The 22,516-nt window shown below is 49.6% G+C and overlaps 1 protein-coding gene across 1 annotated transcript in view; it reads left to right on the top strand.

Annotated features, from left to right (window-relative positions):
• Positions 1-22,516, top strand: part of EXOC5 (exocyst complex component 5) — a 72,750-nt gene that overhangs the window by 31,548 nt on the left and 18,686 nt on the right. The window contains exons 5-12 of the mRNA XM_060262171.1: positions 2,025-2,089; positions 3,252-3,280; positions 3,409-3,518; positions 5,648-5,692; positions 10,719-10,859; positions 12,310-12,392; positions 18,674-18,883; positions 20,028-20,175. Coding sequence (XP_060118154.1) covers positions 2,025-2,089; positions 3,252-3,280; positions 3,409-3,518; positions 5,648-5,692; positions 10,719-10,859; positions 12,310-12,392; positions 18,674-18,883; positions 20,028-20,175 — 831 coding nt within the window. The remainder of the gene's footprint in view (positions 1-2,024; positions 2,090-3,251; positions 3,281-3,408; positions 3,519-5,647; positions 5,693-10,718; positions 10,860-12,309; positions 12,393-18,673; positions 18,884-20,027; positions 20,176-22,516) is intronic.

Raw genomic sequence — 22,516 nt, 5'->3', positions numbered from 1 at the left:
GGCTGAATCAGACATTATTGAGACCTTGTTGGGCCGAGCCATGTGTGTACCTATTTAAGTTTAGGTAGCAGAGTTATAAACTTTATAAAGCCACAAACACAAAGATTTTTTTCCCCCCAAATCTTTATAACATCCTTTAAAAATCAGCACTCAAGTCTTATGGGTCAGGGATGGGCCAACGGTAGCTCTCCAGATGTTTTTTCCCCCTACAACTCCCATCAGCCCCAGCCAGCATGGCCAATGGCTGGGGCTGATGGGAGTTGTAGGCAAAAAACATCTGGAGAGCTACCGTTGGCCACCCCTGTTATAGGTGCTTGCTTTGTATTTCTCCCATGGGGCCCAGGGAACTGAGCAAAGGAAGCTCTGGCTCCTTCCTTCCTTCCCCAGGGGACCAGGAGTGGGAGGAGCCTCAGCCAATAGAAGGAAGAGAGGCTTGGCTCAGTAGCTCTGCTGTGCGATTAAGAGAGCCTGGCGAAGCAAGCTCTCCCCCCTCAAGGGAGGAACCTCCAAGCTGTTATGCAGAAGGAAACAAGAGTGAGAGAGAAGGAAGCAGATGACAGCCAGTTGTTTGGGAGCCTGATAGGAGCCCTCTGGGGGCCTGATTAGGCCCCCGGGCAGCATGTTTGACACCCCTGTTCTAAATCCTACCCTCCAGGGAACCACTGCAGAGCAGTGCCTCCTTATCCCAGCCAGGAAAGGCAGTCCAGATGGATGATTGCTGGTATGTAAAGCCGCTGAGGGGTTCAAGAGAGTCAAGAGTTGCACAGCCTCTGTCCATCTCCCGTTGCTGGTCATCCACCAGGACGACCAAGGCTGCTTCAGGCACAAAACCCAGCCTAAAACCAGGACCTAAACAATTTGCTTCCTCACTTCAAGTGAGCAAAGGCTGGAAGTCCAATATCACGTGAGTTTTCAGCAAGGGCTTGAGCTGCGAAGATGGGGCAGAAGTTTTAAGTAAGGAAGCTTTCAGGTTAATCAGCGCCAGTAGGTACTTCTGTTGCCGCTTGGGCATATTTCAGGTTTTCAAAAACAAATGGAAGAACTCTATGAAACTTTCAACATGTCAAAGTATTAAAGAAAACTGTTTTAAGATGATGTATAGATGGTATATGACGCCTAAAAAATGGCAAAGATGAATAACAAGATGCGAGACAGATGTTGGAAATGTAAAAAGCATGAAGGTTCTTTCTACCATATGTGGTGGACTTGTGAAAGAGCTAAAATGTTTTGGCAGATGATTCAGCAAGAGATTTCTAAGATCTTGGGATATGAGTTTAATAAAGTTGCAGAGACTTTTTTTGTTGGGATTACAAATGGAAAAATTTCCAAAAGAAGATAGAACTTTAATCTGGTACTTGCTCTCAGCTGCTAGGACATGGTACGCGCAGTTGTGGAAGCAAGAAAAAAATACCAGAGAAATGGGATTGGATTATAAAAGTTATGACATGGAGTGAAATGGACAAATTAACAAGAATATCAAGGGACTATGATTTGGCAGTTTTTAAGACGGAGTGGGAAAAGTTTAGAAGATATGTAGAAAAAGAGTGGAAAATAAAAGGACATTGGACAATTTTTGATAATGATTAAGTTTTAAAAAGAAGAATATAAATTTTTGTTTTAATAGTTAAGGGTACCTTTAAAGATTTGCTTTTTAAGTAAATAACACTGGCGGGGGGGGGGTCAAGTAATGGGGGGAGGGGTGGGTAGAAAGTAATACATGGGGTAGATAAAAGAAGTTTTTAAAGATGTAAGATATAGATTTATTACCATATGTTACCAATAAAATTGTTTTAACACAGGTTTTCAAAAACAAACGCTTTTCTGTATAACCAAGCAGGAGTCTGGTAGCGCCTGTAAGACCGACAACCTTTTTATTCAGAACGTAAGCTTTGGTGTGCATGCCCACTTCTTCAGACGAGAGAATGAGGTGCAGTAAGCAGAGCTACATGAGGGCACTGGGAAGCAAGTGATCGGCTGGCGCAGCTTCTTTGAAATAATACGTGGTTGTCTTTATTGCCCTCCAGATTGAAGAGGCAGCTGACATTATCCAGAAGCTGCACTTGATAGCCCAGGAGTTGCCTTTTGACAGGTGAGGCGCACCTGAGAATTTCCTCTGTGGTTTCTTTCTCTTTCGGCTGAGACGTCTAATTGCTTTTGAAGCAAAAGGGTTATAACGAAGGGAGACCAGAAACAAATCGGCAGCTAATGGATGCTTGACTGGAGCTACAGAGGCAGTGACATTTAAAGAATGTTACCTGTATGGGCACCCCTGTGGGTTGAATTGACCCTTTTTCTTTTTTAAAAACGTATATGTGGAATATCTAGTCATGCTTGTGGAACTGGCCCTTGGTAGGGTTGCCAAGTCCAATGCAAGAAATATCTGGGGACTTTGGGGGTAGAGGCTGGAGAGTTTGGGGGTGGAGTCATGAGCAAGGTTGGAACAAGTACAGTTGAACTCCAAAGGGAGTTCTGGCCATCACACTGAAAGGGACTGCACACCTTTTCAATGCCTTCCCTCCATTAGAAATAATGAAGGATAGGGGCACCTTGTTTGGGGGCTCATAGAAGTGGCCCCCTTGGTGCAATGCTTTTGAAACGTGGAAGGTGTTTTGAGGAAAGGCATCAGATGCTATGCTGCAAATTTGGTGCCTCTGCCTCATAGAACATCCCCCCCAGAGTCCCAGATACCCGCAGATCAATTCCCCATTATTCCCTATGGGAATCGTTCTCCATAGGGAATAATAGAGTGCCCAGTAGACATTTCCCTCCCCCCCCCCTGCCGTTTTCTAAAGTGGAGGGAGGGTCTCCAAACCAGAGAATTCCTTGCCCCCTCCCTCTCTCACACACAAACACACACACACACTGGGTCTGGTTCCTTCACAACTTTACTTGCTCTGAAAACGAAAGCAAAGCAAACGGAGGGCCTGTGCTCTGACGACACTGCTGCTGACCCTTCCCCATGAAGCACTTCCTGTTTCCTGCTGAACTTTAAAGGCACACATTTTAAAAACGGACCTGTTTGCAGATTTCTAAATCTGCCAGAGCTCTACAGGTACATGGTGACTGTGGGGGGCGGGGCTTCCCCCCACCGGCCAGCTGACTGGGGGCAGGGGGAAGACTGTAAAACCAGGGGATCCCCTGCTGGGACCTGGGGATTGGGAAGCCAACCCTTGGCCAAGGGAGTTGGAATCTCACATTAGCAGTTCCTTTTTAAGGTGCACATCTTAATCATGGCTGTTTTTTGCCAACAGGTTTTCAGAAGTGAAATCCAAAATAGCAAGTAAGTTGTCTTTTTTTTCGCTGCCCTTACTCTGTTGGAGCTACTTGGAAGTGTCTCTGTTTCTCCTAGCCTCGCTGACTCTGTTTTTTCTCCCTTCCCTTACCCCCGCCTCGCCACACATTTTGTAGGTAAGTATCATGATCTCGAGTGCCAATTGATCCAGGAGTTTACAAACGCTCAGAGAAGGAGTCAGATCTCCCGGATGAGAGAAGTTGCCGCCGTCCTGCTTCACTTCAAGGTAAGAAGGGGGAAGAAAACAGTCTGGGGCAAAGCTTTCAGCTTTTGGGGAGGGACGGTGGCTCAGTGGTAGAGCATCTGCTTGGGAAGCAGAAGGTCCCGGGTTCAATCCCTGGCATTTCCAACAAAAAAGGGTCCAGGCTAGTAAGCATGAAAAACCTCAGCTTGAGACCCTGGAAAGCAGGGGAGGGACGGTGGCTCAGTGGTAGAGCATCTGCTTGGGAAGCAGAAGGTCCAAGGTTCAATCCCCGGCATCTCCAAAAAAGGGTCCAAGCAAATAGGTGTGAAAAACCTCAGCTTGAGATCCTGGAGAGCAGGGGAGAGACAGTGGCTCAGTGGTAGAGCATCTGCTTGGTAAGCAGAAGGTCCCAGGTTCAATCCCCGGCATCTCCAAAAAAGGGTCCAGGCAAATAGGTGTGAAAAACCTCTGCTTGAGACCCTGGAGAGCAGGGGAGAGACAGTGGCTCAGTGGTAGAGCATCTGCTTGGTAAGCAGAAGGTCCCAGGTTCAATCCCTGGCATCTCCAAAAAAGTGTCCAGGCAAATAGGTGTGAAAAACCTGGAGAGTTGCTGTCAGTCTGAGTAGACAATACTGACTTTGATGGACCAAGGGTCTGATTCAGTATAAGGCAGCTTCATATGTTCATATGGATACTGTAATGGTCTTGGCCAAAGGGCATGGGTTTGGAGACGCTGTTGTTTCTCCCCATAGGACCTTATGGCCGTTAGGAATGTACCCAAATCATAGAATCATAGAGTTGGAAGGGACCTCAAGGGTCATCTAATCCAACCCCCTGCTCAATGCAGGAAACTCACAAACACCTCCCCCTAAATTCACAGGATCTTCATTGCTGACATTAGTTGAGCCAGCATGTACTGTAATGAGAGCCAGTCTGGTGTAGTTGTTGAGTGTGCAGACTCTTATCTGCAGAGCCAGATTAACAATTAGGCCAAGTGGGCACTGGCCTATGGGCCTCCATTCCTTTAGGGGCCCCTGGCTAGCTTCCCCCCCTCCCCGCCCGGTTTCCCCCCTGCTTGCAGCCCTCCCAGCCTGCATGTGCAGCCAGCAACTGAGCCGCTCTTTGCCCAGCTTGCCTAGTGCGGCTGCTGCTGGTGTTGTTGCCGAGGTTGCCTCTCTCTGCCTCTTCCCTGCAGCTTTGTCAAAGGGGCTTTTGAGAAGGTGCCTGCAGGCTGCAGCGGGACTGTGGGTGGCGGGCGGGCACTCAGACTCTGATATAATTTGCAAGGGGACCCCCCAACATTTTGACTGCCTAGGGGCCTCCACAGGGTTTAACCCAGCACTACTTATCTGGGAGAACTGGGTTTGATTCCTCCTCTTGCAGCTGCTGGAATGGCCTTGGGTCAGCCATAGCTCTCGCAGAGCAGTCCTTGAAAGGGCAGCTGCTGTGAGAGCCCTCTCAACCCCACCCACCTCACAGGGTGTCTGTTGTTGGGGAGGAAGACAAAGGAGATTGTAGGCCGCTCTGAGACTCTATCCTTGGAAGGGCAGCTGCTGTGAGAGCCCTCTCAGCCCCACCCACCTCACAGGGTGCCTGTTGTGGGGGAGGAAGGTAAAGGAGATTGTAGGCTGCTCTGAGGCTCTGTCCTTGAAACAGCAGCTGCTGGGAGAGCCCCCTCAGCCCCACCCACCTCACAGGGTGCCTGTTGTGGGGGAGGAAGGAAAAGGAGATTGTGAGCCGCTCTGAGACTCTGTCCTTGGAAGGGCAGCTGCTGGGAGAGCCCTCTCCAGCCCCACCCACCTCACAGGGTGTCTGTTGTGGGGGAGGAAGGGAAAGGAGATTGTGAGCTGCTCTGAGACGCTGATTCAGAGAGAAGGGTATAAACCTGTAGTCTTCCTCTTCTTCTAATATATTCTGTTGTTGGGGGAAAATATTACATTTCTTCTCGTAAGGCTGTATATGACTAGCTATGAGTGCAAGAATGTAGGAGCCACGTTACTGGTATACACCGATGTCCAAACTATCTTTGTTCTTCTTGTGGTGATCTTTGTTGGCAAAGCACAGAGCCAAAATGAAGGAAGGATGTACCATGCACAGTAGCCTTGTCCTGGGATGTTCTTTAGCAGTGATTAATAAAAATGTGGCTGAATGGTGATCTCTTTTCTCCGTAGGGCTATTCCCACTGTGTTGATGTGTATATAAAGCAGTGCCAAGAGGTAAGCCTTAAGTTAATTGTTTTTTAAAATAATCAGATTTACGAAGAAAAATGTGTTGATAAGTTGCTAGTTTGTGTGCTGTCACCCAAGAATTGAAACCTTCTTCTGGCCCAAGGAGCTTTTGTCAAACAGCAAAGGCTCAGAGTTGCTTCTGTTGGAGGAGCCTCCACTGGCCAGATGAAGTTTTGAGACGTAAGCACATACGAAGAGCCCTGCTGGATCAGACCAGTCGTCTATCTAGTCCACCATCCTGTCTAATGCAGTGTCCAGCCAGGTCCTCTGGAGAGCCAACAACAGGGCACAGAGGCCAAGACCCTCATTAGAACATCAGATGAGCCCTGCTGGATCAGACCAGTGGTCCATCTAGTCCAGCATCCTGTCTCACACAGTGGCCAGCCAGGTCCTCTGGAGAGCCAACAACCGCACAGAGGCCAAGACCCTCATTAGAACATCAGATGAGCCCTGCTGGATCAGACCAGTGGTCCATCTAGTCCAGCATCCTGTCTCACACAGTGGCCAGCCAGGTCCTCCAGACAGACAACAGGGCATAGAGGCCAAGGCCTTCATAAAAACATAGAAAGAGTCCTGCTGGATCAAACCAGTGGTCCGTTCAGTCCAGCATCCTGTCTCACACAGTGGCCAACCAGTTCTCTGGAGGGCCAACAACAGGACAGAGGCTGAGGCCATCATAAGAACATCAGAAGAGCCCTGAGTCAGACCAGTGAGGGTCCATCCAGTCCAGCAGCCTGGCTCGCACAGTGGCCAGCCAGTTCCTCTGGAGGTCCAACAGACAGGGTGTAGTGGCTGAGGCCTTCCTCTGACGCTGCCTCCTGGCCTTCTCCTGATCTTCCCAATAGTCACAATGGTCCGCAGCCACTGAGAGACCTCTCCTTCATGAGTGGAGTTGTGGGCTGCAAGTAGGGCGGTAACCGGGCAACTGGCAGGAGGGTTGGAGAGAGGGATGCGTAGTATTGTTGGATAATTTTTTTAAAAGAATTCAGCCTTGTGACCAGAAGTTCTTACCAGTAATGAAAAAGGGGTAGTTCTAGGAATGGCTGGAAACGATGGTTTTTTATGATTCCTAGAACTACCCTTTTTTCACAAACTGAGAGCCAGTTTGGTGTAGTGGTTAAGTCTGCGGACTCTTATCTGGGAGAACCGGGTTTGATTCCTCACTCCTTCACTTGCAGCTGCTGGAATAGCCTTGGGTCAGCCATAGCACTCCTAGTTGTCCTTGAAAGGGCAGCTTCTGTGAGAGTCCTCTCAGCCCCACCCACCTCACAGGGTGTCTGCTGTGGGGGAGGAAGGGAAAGGAGATTGTAGGCAGCTCTGAGACTTTGTCCTTGAAAGGGCAGCTGCTGGGAGAGCCCTCTCCAGCCCCACCCACCTCACAGGGTGTCTGTTATGGGGGAGGAAGGGAAAGGAGACTGTAGGCTGCTCTGAGACTCTGTCCTTGAAAGGGCAGCTGCTGGGAGAGCCCTCTCCAGCCCCACCCACCTCACAGGGTGTCTGTTATGGGGGAGGAAGGGAAAGGAGATTGTAGGCCGCTCTGAGACTCTGTCCTTGAAAGGGCAGCTGCTGGGAGAGCCCTCTCCAGCCCCACCCACCTCACAGGGTGTCTGTTGTGGGGGAGGAAGGGAAAGGAGATTGTAGGCCGCTCTGAGTCTCTGTCCTTGGAAGGGCAGCTGCTGTTAGAGCCCTCTCAGCCCCACCCACCTCACAGGGTATCTGTCGTGGGGGAGGAAGGGAAAGGAGATTGTAGGCCGCTCTGAGACTGTCCTTGAAAGGGCAGCTGCTGGGGAGGCCTCTCCAGCCCCACCCGCCTCACAGGGTGTCTGTTGCGGGGGAAGGAGATACAGGAGGTTGTAAGCCATTCTGAGTGTCTGATTCACGGAGAAGGGCAGGGTATAAATCTGCAGTTCTTCTTCTACTTCCGGTAAGTACACAAGGCTGCATTATTTCCCCCCACCCACCACCACCACCACCACTCAAAGTGGGGGTAGCCAGTGGGATCTGGGGATGAGGGCAGGGCCATAGCCAGGAATTAATGTTTGGTGGGGCCTACCGCAGGATTTGTTGATTTGGGGGGGGGGGGGTGGCAGCCAGTTTGGCAGCCCTGGGCCTCTAGGCGCTCTAAGCTGCCTTGAGTTCCACAAGCTAACCCCCCTTCACCTGGGCAAGCAAAGCAGCTCTGCTCCCCCCACCCCTTTCTTATGTGCCCCTCTCTCAGAGAGACAAGCGATCTCTTGACTCTCCCCCCCACCCCCTTGCTCTGCACGCTGTGTTTGTAGGGTTGCCAGTCCCCAGGTGGGGGAGGGGATCCCCCGGTTTGGAGACCCTCCCCCCGCTTCAGGGTCATCAGAAAGCGGGGGGAGGGGAGGGAAATGTCTGCTGGAAACTCTATTATTCCCTATGGAGATTTATCCCCATAGAAAATCATAGAGAATTGATCCGTGGGTATCTTGGGCTCTGGAGGGGCTGTTTTTTGGGTAGAGGCATTAAATTTTCAGTATAACATCTAGTGCCTCTTCCCAAAATACCCCCCAAGTTTCAAAAAGATTGGACCAGGGGGTTCCAATTCTATGAGCCCCAAAAGAAGGTGCCCCTATCCTTCATTATTTCCTATGGAAGGAAGGAATTGAAAAGGTGTCCCTTTAAACGTGATGGCCAGAACTCCCTTTGGAGTTCAATGATGCTTGTCACAGCCTTGATCTTGGCTCCACCCCAATGCCTCCTGGCTCCACCCCCAAACTCTCCTGGCTCCATCCCCAAAGTCCCCAGATATTTCTTGAATTGGACTTGGCAACCCTATGTGTTAGGGAAGGGGAGACCGAAAAAAGTGAAAAGACGAGCAGCCGTGCAGGAGTCAAGTGGCATCTTTGAGGCCCACCAATTTTTATTTAGAACGTACCATGTTGCATTCTGGGCCACTGCCTCCCAGCTCTGTATGGCTCTGCTCAGCTCTGTATGGCTTTGCTCCCTGTGTCGGATTCCTCGTCTGATGAAGCGCGCTTAAGAGCGCACGAAAGCTTCCGTTCTCAATAAAAATTGGTTGGTCTTCAAGGTGCCCCTTGACTCCTGTTTCGTTCAGCTGCTTCAGACCAACACGGCTGCCCGCTTGGGTCAACGCTGCTGCTTGTTCAAAGTGGCGATGAGCAAATGGGGCAGATTGCGGGCCCTCCGGTTGGAGGCAGGGTTCCCGCTAAGCTGACTTAGTGTGAGCTAGCTCACAGTTTTTTTCGCTTCCAGCTCACACCTTTTTGTCTCAGCTCAGGAAATACGGCCTTAGAGCAAACTAATTTATACAGGAGCTCACAACTTTAATGCTGCTAGGTCACAAAGTAAAACGTTTGCTCGCAAGACACTGTAGCTTAGAGGGAACGTTGGTTGGAGGGTGCGAAGAAACGCCATTTGAGGACTGTATTTCACTGGGAGTTGGCAGGAAGAGGCTGTCAAACTCAAAGCAGGCTTTGGCCTAGTCTCTTCCTCCAGCCTGGAACCAGCAATTCCAGCGGCGGGGGGCTCCTAGAGAGACAGGAAGTCCTTGAGGCCTGTCTCCCAGAATGCTGCAAGAGAAGTAAACCAGTTCCTGGGCGGGAACTGGCTTTTACATAGGAGATTTTGAGTGGGACGTTGGCAGTCAGTCAGTTGCTATGGAAACAGTCTGAGGAAGGTCTGGTCAGGCTTGCAGCAGTCTGAGTAAAGTGGCCGCCCTGCGTGTCATCCAGTTAGGGCAAGCGTTATAACAGGGAGAAAGGGAGCGTTTTTTCCCCTATTTTGATTTGTTTCTTCCGTTCGCTTTTAAAAAATGCCTGTAAATAGTTGTATAGTGCGGTCTCATTTGGAGTACTGTGTGCAGTTCTGGTCGCCGCACCTCAAAAAGGATATTATAGCATTGGAGAAAGTCCAGAGAAGGGCAACTAGAATGATTAAAGGGCTGGAGCACTTTCCCTATGAAGAAAGGTTGAAACGCTTGGGACTCTTTAGCTTGGAGAAACGTCGACTGCGGGGTGACATGATAGAGGTTTACAAGATAATGCATGGGATGGAGAAAGTAGAGAAAGAAGTACTTTTCTCCCTTTCTCACAATACAAGAACTCGTGGGCATTCGATGAAATTGCTGAGCAGACAGGTTAAAACGGATAAAAGGAAGTACTTCTTCACCCAAAGGGTGCTTAACATGTGGAATTCACTGCCACAGGAGGTGGTGGCGGCCACAAGTATAGCCACCTTCAAGCGGGGTTTAGATAAAAATATGGAGCAGAGGTCCATCAATGGCTATTAGCCACAGTGTATGTGTGTATATAAAATTTTTTGCCACTGTGTGACACAGAGTGTTGGACTGGATGGGCCGTTGGCCTGATCCAACATGGCTTCTCTTATGTTCTTATGTGACACAGAGTGTTGGACTGGATGGGCCATTGGCCTGATCCAACATGGCTTCTCTTATGTTCTTATGTGACACAGAGTGTTGGACTGGATGGGCCACTGGCCTGATCCAACATGGCTTCTCTTATGTTCTTATACTTTAAATAAAAGTTGTCTGTTCAAAATGGAGTCCCTCTGAACCACCTAGTTCCCCCAACCACTTGGAACGCAAAGAGTGGATTGGGGCATCCCTGGGGTGGGGAGAAGCGGCAGAGAGGCCGGTTGCCAACTCTCCTGGGAAGCCTTAAGAAGGATTCTTAGCGAGTCCAGCGGGAGGTTAGGAGGCTCTCCTGCCTAACCAGAGCCCAGAGAGGGACAGTGGTGGCAGCGAATACCCTGAGGCAGCAGAGTGGAACAGCCCTTTCAGATCAGGATACCAGGAAAGGCTGGGCAGGATTGGGGCCAGCTAGCAGACTCAGGACCGGTCCGCCACAGAGGGGTTTTTTTTAAAGAGTAGGCCTGGCCCTCCCCCCTACAGGCTTGGATGAGGGCTCTTTGGCCCCCCCCTGCTGGGGCACTGGCAGGCCTAGGTGCCGGCCGTCACGTACAGTGGTGGATGCTTTAATGACAGACGCTCTCTCTTTCCTGAATGTCTCAGGGAGCCTACTTGAGGAATGACATATTTGAAGATACTGCCGTTCTCTGCCAGACCGTGAACAAGCAAGTGGGAGACATCTTTAGCAGTCCCGAGACTGTCATGGCCAAACTCATCCAGAGTATCTTTGAAGTCAGACTTCAGGTGACTCGCAAACATTTCATGTCTTTCAGGGGAAATTAGATTCAGTTGGGTGGCTGTGTGGGTCTGTAGCAGGGGTGGCCAAACTGTGGCTCGGGGGCCACGTGTGGCTCTTTCACACATATCGAGTGGCTCTTGAAGCCCTCACCGTCCCATCAGCCGGCTTGGAGAAGGCATTTCTCTCCTTCAATCACTCCTCCAAGCCAAGCCAGCCAGCAACTTGCATTTAAAGTTAAAGTTGCTTTCTTTCCACTTCTTCCCCCCTCCCTCCACCCCAACTTCCTTCCTTCCTTCCTAGTCCACTGGAGAGCCAGTTTGGTGTAGTGCTTAAGTGTGAGGACCCTTATCTGAGAGAACCGGGTTTGATTCCCCACTCCTCCACTTGCAGCTGCTGGAATGGCCTTGAGTTAGCCGTAGCTATTGCAGGAGTTGTCCTTGAAAAGGTAGCTACTGTGAGAGCCCTCCTAGCCCCACCCACCTCACAGGGTGTCTGTTGTGGGGGGAGAAGGTGTAGGAGGTTGTAAGCCGTATGTAATATCTGAGCATTAACAACATTCACCTTGTTCATAATGGGGAAATATGTGGATCCAAGTGGAGGTTTGGTGTAGTAGTTGAGTGAGCGGACTCTTACCTTGGAGAACCGGGTTTGATTCCCCACTTCTCCATATACACCTGCTGATGTGACCTCGGGTCAGCCACAAGTTCTCTCAAGGCTGTTCTGCTCAAGAGCACTTCTGGGAGCAGGGGTGGAATTCTAACAGGAGCTCCTTTGCAAATTAGGCCACACACCCCTGATGTAGCCCGTCCTCCAAGAGCTTACAAAAAAGAGCCCTGTAAGCTCTGAGAAAATTGGCTACATCAGGAGGGTGTGGCCTAATATGCAAAGGAGCTCCTGATAGAATTCCACCCCTGTCTGGGAGGGCTCTCTCAGCTCCACCTACCTCACAGGCAGCATTCACTCTAAGCTGAGTTAGTGTGAGCTAGCTCACAGATTTTTAGCCTCTGGCTCGCACATTTTTATCTTTGCTCGGGAAGAATGACCCCGGAGCACACTAATTTACGCAGTAGCTCACAACTTTAATGCCAGTAGCTCACAAAGTAGAATTTTTGCTCATAAGACTCTGCAGCTTAGAGGGAACATTGCTCACAGGGTGTCTGTTATGGGGAGGGGAAGGGAAAAGAGATTTGTAAGCCGCCCTGAAGACTCCTTTGGTGAGCAAAGGGCAGGGTATAAATATAATCTCTTCTCCTTCTCCTATCTCTCCCTCTCCTCCTCTCCCTCTCTCCTCTCTCCCTCTCTCCTCCGCCACTCTCTACTCCTCTCTCTCCCTCTCCTCCTCTCTCTCCCTCTCCTACTTCTCCTCCTCTCCCTCTCTCCTTTTCCTCCTCTCTCTCCCTCTCCGATAAAGAAATATAAATCCTGCCTGACGTAGAATGGGATTTTTCTCCACAGAGCTATATAAAAGACCAGTTGGAAGAGCATAAGAAGTCTGATGCAGAGCAATATCTTAAGACCCTCTATGACCTGTATACGAGGTGGGTGCTGCAACTTATTCTCGGGGGGGGGGGTGGAGTTATATCCACCATATAAACTTGCAGGCTGGTCTTCCTCCTTTGGCTTGGCCCTTGTTCCTCTGCAGTCCTTTGCTGGTCTTCTGCCAAGGCATCCTTCCAGCTACATTCTGCACTAGACCTTTAACCCTGGATCAGCCGTGTCCCCACAGTGATTTCCTGCACTATAATTTTGGAATCCTAAACTCATAGAGTCGGTTTCTATGATTCCATTATTCAAGTAAGAACATAAGAACCTAAGAGAAGCCATGTTGGGTCAGGCCAATGGCCCATCCAGTCCAACACTCTGTGTCACATAAGAACATCAGAGAAGCCATGTTGGGTCAGGCCAAGGGCCCATCCAGTCCAACACTCTGTGTCACACATAAAAACATAAGAGAAGCTGTGTTGGATCAGGCCAATGGCCCATCCAGTCCAACACTCTGGGTCACACATAAGAACCTAAGAGAAGCCATGTTTGATCAGGCCAGTGGACCATCCAGTCCAACACTCTGTGTCACATAAGAACATCAGAGAAGCCATGTTGGGTCAGGCCAATGGCCCATCCAGTCCAACGCTCTGTGTCACACATAAGAACATAAGAGAAGCCATGTTGCGTCAGGCCAGTGGCCCATCCAGTCCAAAACTCTGTGTCACACATAAGAACATAAGAGAAGCCGTGTTGGATCAGGCCAATGGCCCCATCCAGTCCAACACTCTGTGTCACATAGGAACATAAGAGAAGCCATGTTGGATCAGGCCAATGGCCCATTCAATCCAATATTCTGTGTCACATAAGAACATAAGAGAAGCCATGATGGATCAGGCCAATGGCCCATCCAGTCCAACACTCTGTGTCACATTGGCCAAAAAAACCCAGGTGCCATCAGGAGGTCCATCAGTGGGGCTAGGACACTAGAAGCTCTCCCACTGTGCCTCCCCCCCCCCCCCCAAGCACCAAGAATACAGAGCATCACTGCCCCAGACATAAGAACATAAGAGCTGCCATGTTTGGATCAGGCTAATGGCCTATCCAGTCCAACACTCTGTGTCACACAGTGGCCAAAAAAACCCAGGTGTCATCTGGAGGTCCATCAATGGGGCCAGGACACTAGAAGCTCTCCCACTGTGCCCCTCCCCAAGCACCAAGAATTCAAGAGCATCACTGCCCCAGACATAAGATGCCATGTTGGATCAGGCCAATGGCCCATCTAGTCCAACACTCTGTGTCACACAGTGGCCAAAAAAACCCAGATATCATCAGGAGGTCCACCAGTGGGGCCAGGACACTAGAAGCCCTCCCGCTGTGCCCCTCCAAGCACCAAGAATACAAGAGCATCACTTGCCCCAGACAGAGAGTTCCAACAATAGGCTGTGGCTAATAGCCACTGTTGGACCTCTGCTCCATTCTCACATTCCGGTATTACAAGAAAGGGCCTCTGAGCACCCGGATATAGGCTCATTTTGTCAATGGACTTCCTCAGGAGTAATTCTTCCTATATTTCATCCAAGGTTACCAGCGTCTTGTAGCAACCCAAAGTTAATGCTCTTCTGCAACATCTTCTGTCCACTCAAGAACACTTAAGTGCTTTTAGATGACCAAAAGGTCTTGTACTGTTATACACTTAAGTGGCTTTGAGCTAATTTGCTGTCCAAAGAATGGCTTGCTTGAAATTAAAGATAAGTAAATAATTATAGAGAGTATAAGAGCATTTGGCCATCTAAAAGAACAGCTTGCTTCTAATAAAAATATGGCAGAGAGCTATTGGCCAGCAAACTCCGGAAGGCTTGTGCATCCGGTTAAAAGAATACGTTTGAAACGGCTTGAGCTCCTAATATGAATATTATTATGAGGAAGGACGGTGGCTCAGTGGCAGAGCATCTGCTTGGGAAGCAGAAGGTCCCAGGTTCAATCCCCAGCATCTCCAAAAAAGGGTCCAGGCAAATAGGCGTGAAAAACCTCAGCTGGAGACCCTGGAGAGCTGCTGCCAGTCTGAGTAGACAATACTGACTTTATTAGGGTTTGTAGAATCTTTCGGGATCAAGTGCCGTGTTCTACCGGAGAAAGTTTTCCTTCCAGACGTTTCGTTCTCAGCTGCGGAGAACATCCTCAGTGGCGTTGCAGCCGGAGCAGGCGCTCAGACCTTCTTGGCTGCTGTGCATTGAGTGGGGCCAGGGCTGCTGGAGAGCTGCTCTTCTCCGCAGCTGAGAACGAAACGTCTGGAAGGAAAACTTTCTCCAGTAGAATGCGGCACTCGATCCCGAAAGATTCGACAAACCCTAATGATGTTGCCAGCCGTGAAAACCTGAAATCTTTGATAATACTGACTTTGATGGACCGAGGGTCTGATTCAGTATAAGGCAGCTTCATATGTTCATATGTTCAATATATGCACTTAAGCATTATTGAGTGGATAGAACTGAGTGGAGAAATTGACCGTACTGGAAAGAACAAAATAAGAGTCAATTGCGCCTTTAAGTTTGAAGAAGTGTGCATGCACACGAAAGCTTACGTTCTGAATAAAACTAAGTTGGTCTTAAAGGTGCAATCGACTCCTATTTTGTTCTACTACTTCAAACCAACACGGCTGCCTATTTGGATCTCGCTCCCCAGATGTTTTTTGCCTACAGCTCCCATCAGCCCCAGCCATTGGCCATGCTGGCTGGGGCTGATGGGAGTTGTAGGCGACAAACGTCTGGAGAACTACCGTTGGCCACCCCCGATATGCTGGATAGAAGCGATCACAAGCATCCCGAATAGAAGCAGCTGTTAACATCAGCGTTCGAATTGTATAAAAGCTTTGTCTAAGCTTGTAGAAGCAAAAGCGAAACGTGGGGTAGAGTACTACCCCGTCGCGTATCGTTTCTTGTGCCTTGCTGTACGGAAGAAATTCTTTGAAGCTCGGATCTCTGTGGACAGCTTCACCATTGGAATTACTGCCTGCATCCATCCGTTAAGGAATTTATTTATTTTATTATTTCTATCCCGCCCTTCCCACCAAGTGGCTCAGGGCGGCTTGCAACATAGAATCCCACATAAATAGGGTTTAAGCATTTAAACAGTTAAAATAATTAAAGCATTTAAAACATTAAGAGCAGCAGAAGTCTAATAGAACCACACTTAGTTTCTTGTGCCGGTTAGTTATAGGCCAGCCGGAAGAGGGTTGTCTTACAGGCCCTGCGGAACTGAGCAAGGTCCCGCAGGGCCCTCACCTCTTCTGGCAGCTGGTTCCACCAGGAAGGGGCCATAACAGAAAAGGCCCGGTCCCTGGTAGATTTTAAACGGGCTTCTTTTGGCCCGGGGATAATGAGGAGGTTTTGAGTTCCGATCTCAGTACTCTCTGGGGAACATGTGGGGAGAGACGGTCCTTCAGGTAAGCAGGTCCTAGGCCATATAGGGCTTTAAATTCTGGGCATTAATTTGCTAAGCGACTTTGGGTGCAGGGTAGACGTTCCTCATGTATTTTTCTTGTAAATAATTTTTGTGTGAAATAATCCTTTAATAGTAAACTTAGAATAAACTTTATTACGGCCGTAGACCAATATCAGAGCTATAACCCCTCATGTGAAAACCCACCTAAAATACATAAACACAATAAAATACATAAAACTTTTCCCCAGCTATACAGATCCAGGATAACTAAAATACATTCTACCAATTATAAAATCCAAAGTCGGTTCAAGTTTGTATACAATCCTTTAAATCATAACTTTTAAAATCATATATAACCTAAAATTCAACAGTGCATACAAGACTGCAATTTTCTTGTTTCTTCGTATGGAACTTCACACGGTAATGGCAGAATTTCGCTATCTGTCTGGAGATAGATGGACTTGCATCCACCAAGAGTTTCTCCAAACACGCCCCGTCCGCGTCTGCCATTGGATTAACTACAAACGGGGAGACAAACCTATCCCTATGTAATTGGTGGAATGGGCATCGAAAAAATAGTAGTTTAGTGTTTTGGGGGAGTTTTTGGGGGGTTTTGCTTTTGGAGGCTGGTTTTCGCGGAGGCGCCTGTTACCTTTTTTACCTGCTTCACTATCCGTGTTGCTCTTTGTTGGTTGCACAATCCCCAGGTGGGGGCAGGAGATTCCCCGATTTGGGGGCCCTCCCCCCACTTCAAAGTCATCAGAAAACTGGGGGGGGGGGGAATGTCTGCTGGGCACTCCGTTATTCCTTATGGAGACCGATTCCCTTAGGGTATAATGGAGAATTGTGGGCATCTGGGGCTTTGGGGGGCTGTTTTTTGAGGCTAGAGGCACCAAATTTACAGCATAGCATCCAGTGCCTCTCCTCAAAGCACCCTCCAAGTTTCAAAAAGAGTGGACCAGGGGGTCCAATTCTATGGAGAGCCAGTTTGGTGTAGTGGTTAAGTGAGCGGACTCTTATCTGGGAGAACCGGGTTTGATTCCCCACTCTTCCACTTGCACCTGCTAGCATGGCCTTGGGTCAGCCATAGCTCTGGCAGAGGTTCTCCTTGAAAGGGCAGCTGCTGTGAGAGCCCTCTCAGCCCCACCTACCTCACAGGGTGTCTGTTGTGAGGGAGGAAGGGAAAGGAGATTGTGAGCCGCTCTGAGACTCTTTGGAGTGGAGGGCGGGATATAAATCCAATATCTTCATCTACCTCACAGGGTGTCTGTTGTGGGGGAGGAAGGGAAAGGAGATTGTAGGCCGCTCTGAGACTCTGTCCTTGAAAGGGCAGCTGCTGTGAGAGCCCTCTCCAGCCCCACCCACCTCACAGGGTGTCTGTTGTGGGGGAGGAAGGGAAAGGAGATTGTAGGCCGCTCTGAGACTCTGTCCTTGAAAGGGCAGCTGCTGTGAGAGCCCTCTCCAGCCCCACCCACCTCACAGGGTGTCTGTTGTGGGGGAGGAAGGGAAAGGAGATTGTGGGCCGCTCTGAGACTCTTCAGAGTAGAGGACGGGATATAAATCCAATATCTTCTTCTTCTTCTTCTATGAGCCCCCAAAGAAGGTGCCCCTATCCTTCATTATTTCCAACGGAGGGAAGGCATTAAAAAGGTGTGCGGTCCCTTTATATGTGATGGCCAGAACTCCCTTTGGAGTTCAATCACACTCGTCACACCCTTTCTCCTGGCTCCACCCCCAAAGTCTCCTGACTCCACCCCCAAAGTCCCCAGATATTCCTTGAATTGGACCTGGTAATCCTAGTTTGGCCCCTGTCTTTTCTTCTACCTTCCCCTTCTTCCAGAAGAGTCCTCTGTGTCGGGGAAATGCTGCCTTGCATTGCAGGGAGAAGTGTATTTATTTATTATTATTTATTTATTACGTCCAACCTATCTCCTGCCCTCTCCGCAAGCGGACTCAGGGCGGCTCACAACATCATGTCCATACAGTTAAACCAATAAAACATATAAAACCATAATTTACGTATTTCAATTTTTAAAAACATATTACCATTTTTAAAACCGTCCTATAGTGCCGCATCCATACAATACAGGCGGCATTGAATTTCCGAACAGTGATCACCAACATTCTATGTGATGTCCGGTGGCAGCCGTCTTCCCGTCAAGCATCGAAGGCCTGCTTGAACAATGCAGTCTTACAGGCCCTGCGGAACGCAGACAGATCCCGCAGGGCCCTTATGGCTTCCGGAAGGGTATTCCAAAGCTCTGGTGCTGCCACCGAAAAAGCCCGGGATCTTGTCACGCATAACCTGGCTTCTTTTGGTCCGGGGGCGGACAGTAAGAACATAAGAGAAGCCATGTTGGATCAGGCCAGTGGTCCATCCAGTCCAACACTGTGTCACATAAGAACATAAGAGAAGCCCTGTTGGATCAGGCCAACGGCCCATCAAGTCCAACACTCTGTGTCACACAGTGGCAAAAATTTTTATATACACACACACACTGTGGCTAATAGCCACTGATGGACCTGTGCTCCATATATTTATCTAAACCCCTCTTGAAGGTGGCTATACTTGTGGCCGCCACCACCTCCTGTGGCAGTGAATTCCACATGTTAATCACCCTTTGGGTGAAGTAAGTTTTTTGCCCCTGAACGCAATGCTCTCTGGGGGATATATGGAGAAAGGCGGTCCCGTAGATAAGCAGGTCCCTGACCATAAAGGGCTTTAAAGGTCAATACCAACACCTTGAAGCGAACTTGGAACACAACAGGTAGTATCAAAAGTGTCACGTGTAGCGCAGTGACGCTGCAGGACCAAGCCGTTATACCTTTTCTTTCCACTTCACACAAATGCATGTCTTCCTTCTCTCTCCCCCTCCCCCCTCCCCAACTAAAGGACAAGTAATCTTTCAAGCAAATTGATGGAGTTTAACTTGGGCACCGATAAGCAGACTTTCTTGCCTAAGCTTATCAAATCCATCTTCGTCTCCTACTTGGAGAATTACGTCGAGGTGGAAATTGGTTATCTGAGAAGCCGGAGCTCTATGATATTGCAGCGCTATTACGATTCGAAAAACCACCAGAAGAGAGCCATCGGGAGCGGAGGGTGAGTTTGGCTTCAGGTCTTTTTTTTTTTTTTTACTACTCTGTGGGGCTGCATCCTCTAATCTGTGCAGGTGAGGTTTTAATTATAAAGGGATAAGGACATCAGAAGAGCCCTGCTGGATCGGACCAGTGGTGGTCCGTCTAGTCCAGCATCCTGTCTCACACAGCAGCCACCAGTTCCTCTGGAGGGCCAACAACAGGGCAGAGAGGCCGAGGCCTTCCACAGAACATCAGAAGAGAACTGCTGGATCAGACCAGTGAGGGTCCCTCTAGTCCAGTCTCCTGTCTCACACAGTGGCCAGCCAGTTCCTCTTGAGGGCCAACAACAGGGCAGAGAGGCCGAGGCCTTCATAAGAACATCAGAAGAGCCCTGCTGGATCAGACCAGTGAGGGTCCATCTAATCCAGCCTCCTGTCTCACACAGTGGCCAGCCACTTCCTCTTGAGGGCCAGCAACAGGGCAGAGAGGCCGAGGCCTTCATAAGAACATCAGAAGAGCCCTGCTGGATCAGACCAGTGAGGGTCCATCTAGTCCAGCCTCCTGTCTCACACAGTGGCCAGCCAGTTCCTCTTGAGGGCCAGCAACAGGGCAGAGAGGCCGAGGCCTTCATAAGAACATCAGAAGAGCCCTGCTGGATCAGACCAGTGAGGGTCCATCTAGTCCAGCCTCCTGTCTCACACAGTGGCCAGCCAGTTCCTCTTGAGGGCCAGCAACAGGGCAGAGAGGCCGAGGCCTTCATAAGAACATCAGAAGAGCCCTGCTGGATCAGACCAGTGAGGGTCCATCTAGTCCAGCACCCTGTCTCACACTGCAGCCACCATTTCCTCTGGAGGGCCAGCAAGGAGGGCAGAGAGGCCAAGGCCTTCTCCTGATGTTGCCTCCTGGCTCTGGGATTCTGAAGATCAGTGCCTCTGAACGTGGAGGTTCCCCAGTGGCTGGTAGCCACTGATAGACTTTACCCTCCATGAATCTCTCTAACCCCTTTTAAAGCTGTCAATTCACGTGGCCATCCCTATTTCCTTCGCTTTGTAAAGTGGTCCTTCCTCGTGCCCATCTGGAGCCTACTGCCCATCCTCTGAATTGGACGCCGACATTAAGACTTGACGTTGGATAATTTCCCCCCTTCTCCTTTATCCCCCTTTCAGCATCCAAGACCTCAAGGAGAGAATAAGGCAGCGGACCAACCTGCCTTTGGGCCCCAGCATCGATACCCACGGGGAAACTTTCCTGTCCCAGGAAGTCGTGGTTAATCTCCTCCAAGAAACGAAACAGGCTTTTGAACGGTGCCACAGGGTACGTGTGTACGCAGTCCGTTACTTTTTCTCCATTTAGAGAATATGCCTCCGTTAAGAGCAGTGTCCCCTCTGAGTTAGCGTGAGCTAGATCCCAGATTTTTCACCTCCAGCTCACACCTTTTTGTCTCAGGTCAGGGGAAAATGGCCCCAGAGCGTAAGAATTGATGTGGTAGCTCCCCACTTAAGAACATAACATAAGAACATAAGAGAAGCCATGTTGGATCAGGCCAATGGCCCATCCAGTCCAACACTCTGTGTCACATAAGAACGTAAGAGAAGCCATGTTGGATCAGGCCAGTGGCCCATCCAGTCCAACACTCTGCGTCACATAAGAACATCAGAGAAGCCATGTTGGATCAGGCCAGTGGCCCATCCAGTTCAACACTCTGTGTCACATAAGAACATAAGAGAAGCCATTTTGGATCAGGCCAGTGGCCCATCCAGTTCAACACTCTGTGTCACATAAGAACATAAGAGAAGCCATTTTGGATCAGGCCAATGGCCCATCCAGTCCAACACTCTGTGTCACATAAGAACATAAGAGAAGCCATTTTGGATCAAGCCAGTGGCCCATCCAGTTCAACACTCTGTGTCACATAAGAACATAAGAGAAGCCATTTTGGATCAGGCCAATGGCCCATCCAGTCCAACACTCTGTGTCACATAAGAACATCAGAGAAGCCATGTTGGATCAGGCCAATGGCCCATCCAGTCCAACACTCTGTGTCACATAAGAACATAAGAGAAGCCATTTTGGATCAGGCCAGTGGCCCATCCAGTTCAACACTCTGTGTCACATAAGAACATAAGAGAAGCCATGTTGGATCAAGCCAATGGCCCATCCAGTCCAACACTCTGTGTCACATAAGAACATCAGAGAAGCCATGTTGGATCAGGCCAATGGCCCACCCAGTCCAACACTCTGTGTCACATAAGAACATAAGAGAAGCCATGTTGGATCAGGTCAGTGGCCAATCCAGTCCAACACTCTGTGTCACATAAGAACATAAGAGAAGCCATGTTGGATCAGGCCAGTGGCCAATCCAGTCCAACACTCTGTGTCACATAAGAACATCAGAGAAGCCATGTTGGATCAGGCCAATGGCCCATCCAGTCCAACACTCTGTGTCACATAAGAACATCAGAGAAGCCATGTTGGATCAGGCCAATGGCCCATCCAGTCCAACACTCTGTGTCACATAAGAACATAAGAGAAGCCATGTTGGATCAGGCCAGTGGCCAATCCAGTCCAACACTCTGTGTCACATAAGAACATCAGAGAAGCCATGTTGGATCAGGCCAATGGCCCATCCACTCCAACTCTCTGTGTCACATAAGAACATCAGAGAAGCCATGTTGGATCAGGCCAATGGCCCATCCAGTCCAACACTCTGTGTCACATAAGAACATCAGAGAAGCCATGTTGGATCAGGCCAATGGCCCATCCAGTCCAACACTCTGTGTCACATAAGAACATCAGAGAAGCCATGTTGGATCAGGCCAATGGCCCCTCCAGTCCAATACTCTGTGTCACACAGTGGCAAATTTTTTTTGTGGCTAATAGCCACTGATGGACCTCTGCTCCATATTTTTATCTAAACCCCTCTTGAAGGTGGCTATGCTTGAGGCTAGCAGCTCACAAAGTAGAATTTTTGCTTACAAGACTCTGCAGCTTATAGGGAACGTTGATTAAGAGTACAAATCTAAGCGAGGGTGGCTTGCGCTTATTCAGAACATGTTGCTTTTGGGCTCTGAATAATGTGCAGTGATACAATTTATTGGCTCTGTATAGCAGCGGCCCCCAACTTGGGGGCTGCGTGAGCCACACTGCCCCCTGACACCTTGGGAGAGCCAGTTCGGTGTAGCGGTGAAGTGTGCGGACTCTTATCTGGGAGGACCGGGTTTGATTCCCCACTCCTCCACTTACAGCTGCTGGAATGGCCGTTGATCAGCCATACCTCTCGCAGAGGTTGTCCTTGAAAGTGCAGCTGCTGTAAGAGCTCTCTCAGCCCCACCCACCTCACAAGGTGTCTGTTGTGGGGGAGGAAGGCAGAAGAGATTGTAGGCTGTTCTGAGACTCTGTCCTTGGAAGGGCAGCTGCTGTGAGAGCCCTCTCCAGCCCCACCCATCTCACAGGGTGTCCGTTGTGGGGGAGGAAGGCAGAAGAGATTGTAGGCCGCTCTGAGCCTCTGTCCTTGAAAGGGCAGCTGCTGTGAGAGCCCTCTCAGCCCCACCCACCTTGCAGGGTGTCTTTTGTGGGGGAGGAAGGGAAAGGAGATTGTAGGCCGCTCTGAGACTCTGTCCTTGGAAGGGCAGCTGCTGGTAGAGCCCTCTCAGCC

Source organism: Heteronotia binoei, chromosome 21 (assembly GCF_032191835.1).
Source record: "Heteronotia binoei isolate CCM8104 ecotype False Entrance Well chromosome 21, APGP_CSIRO_Hbin_v1, whole genome shotgun sequence".
NCBI classification, from domain to species: Eukaryota; Metazoa; Chordata; class Lepidosauria; order Squamata; family Gekkonidae; genus Heteronotia; species Heteronotia binoei.
This window is presented reverse-complemented; position numbering and strand designations above follow the sequence as displayed.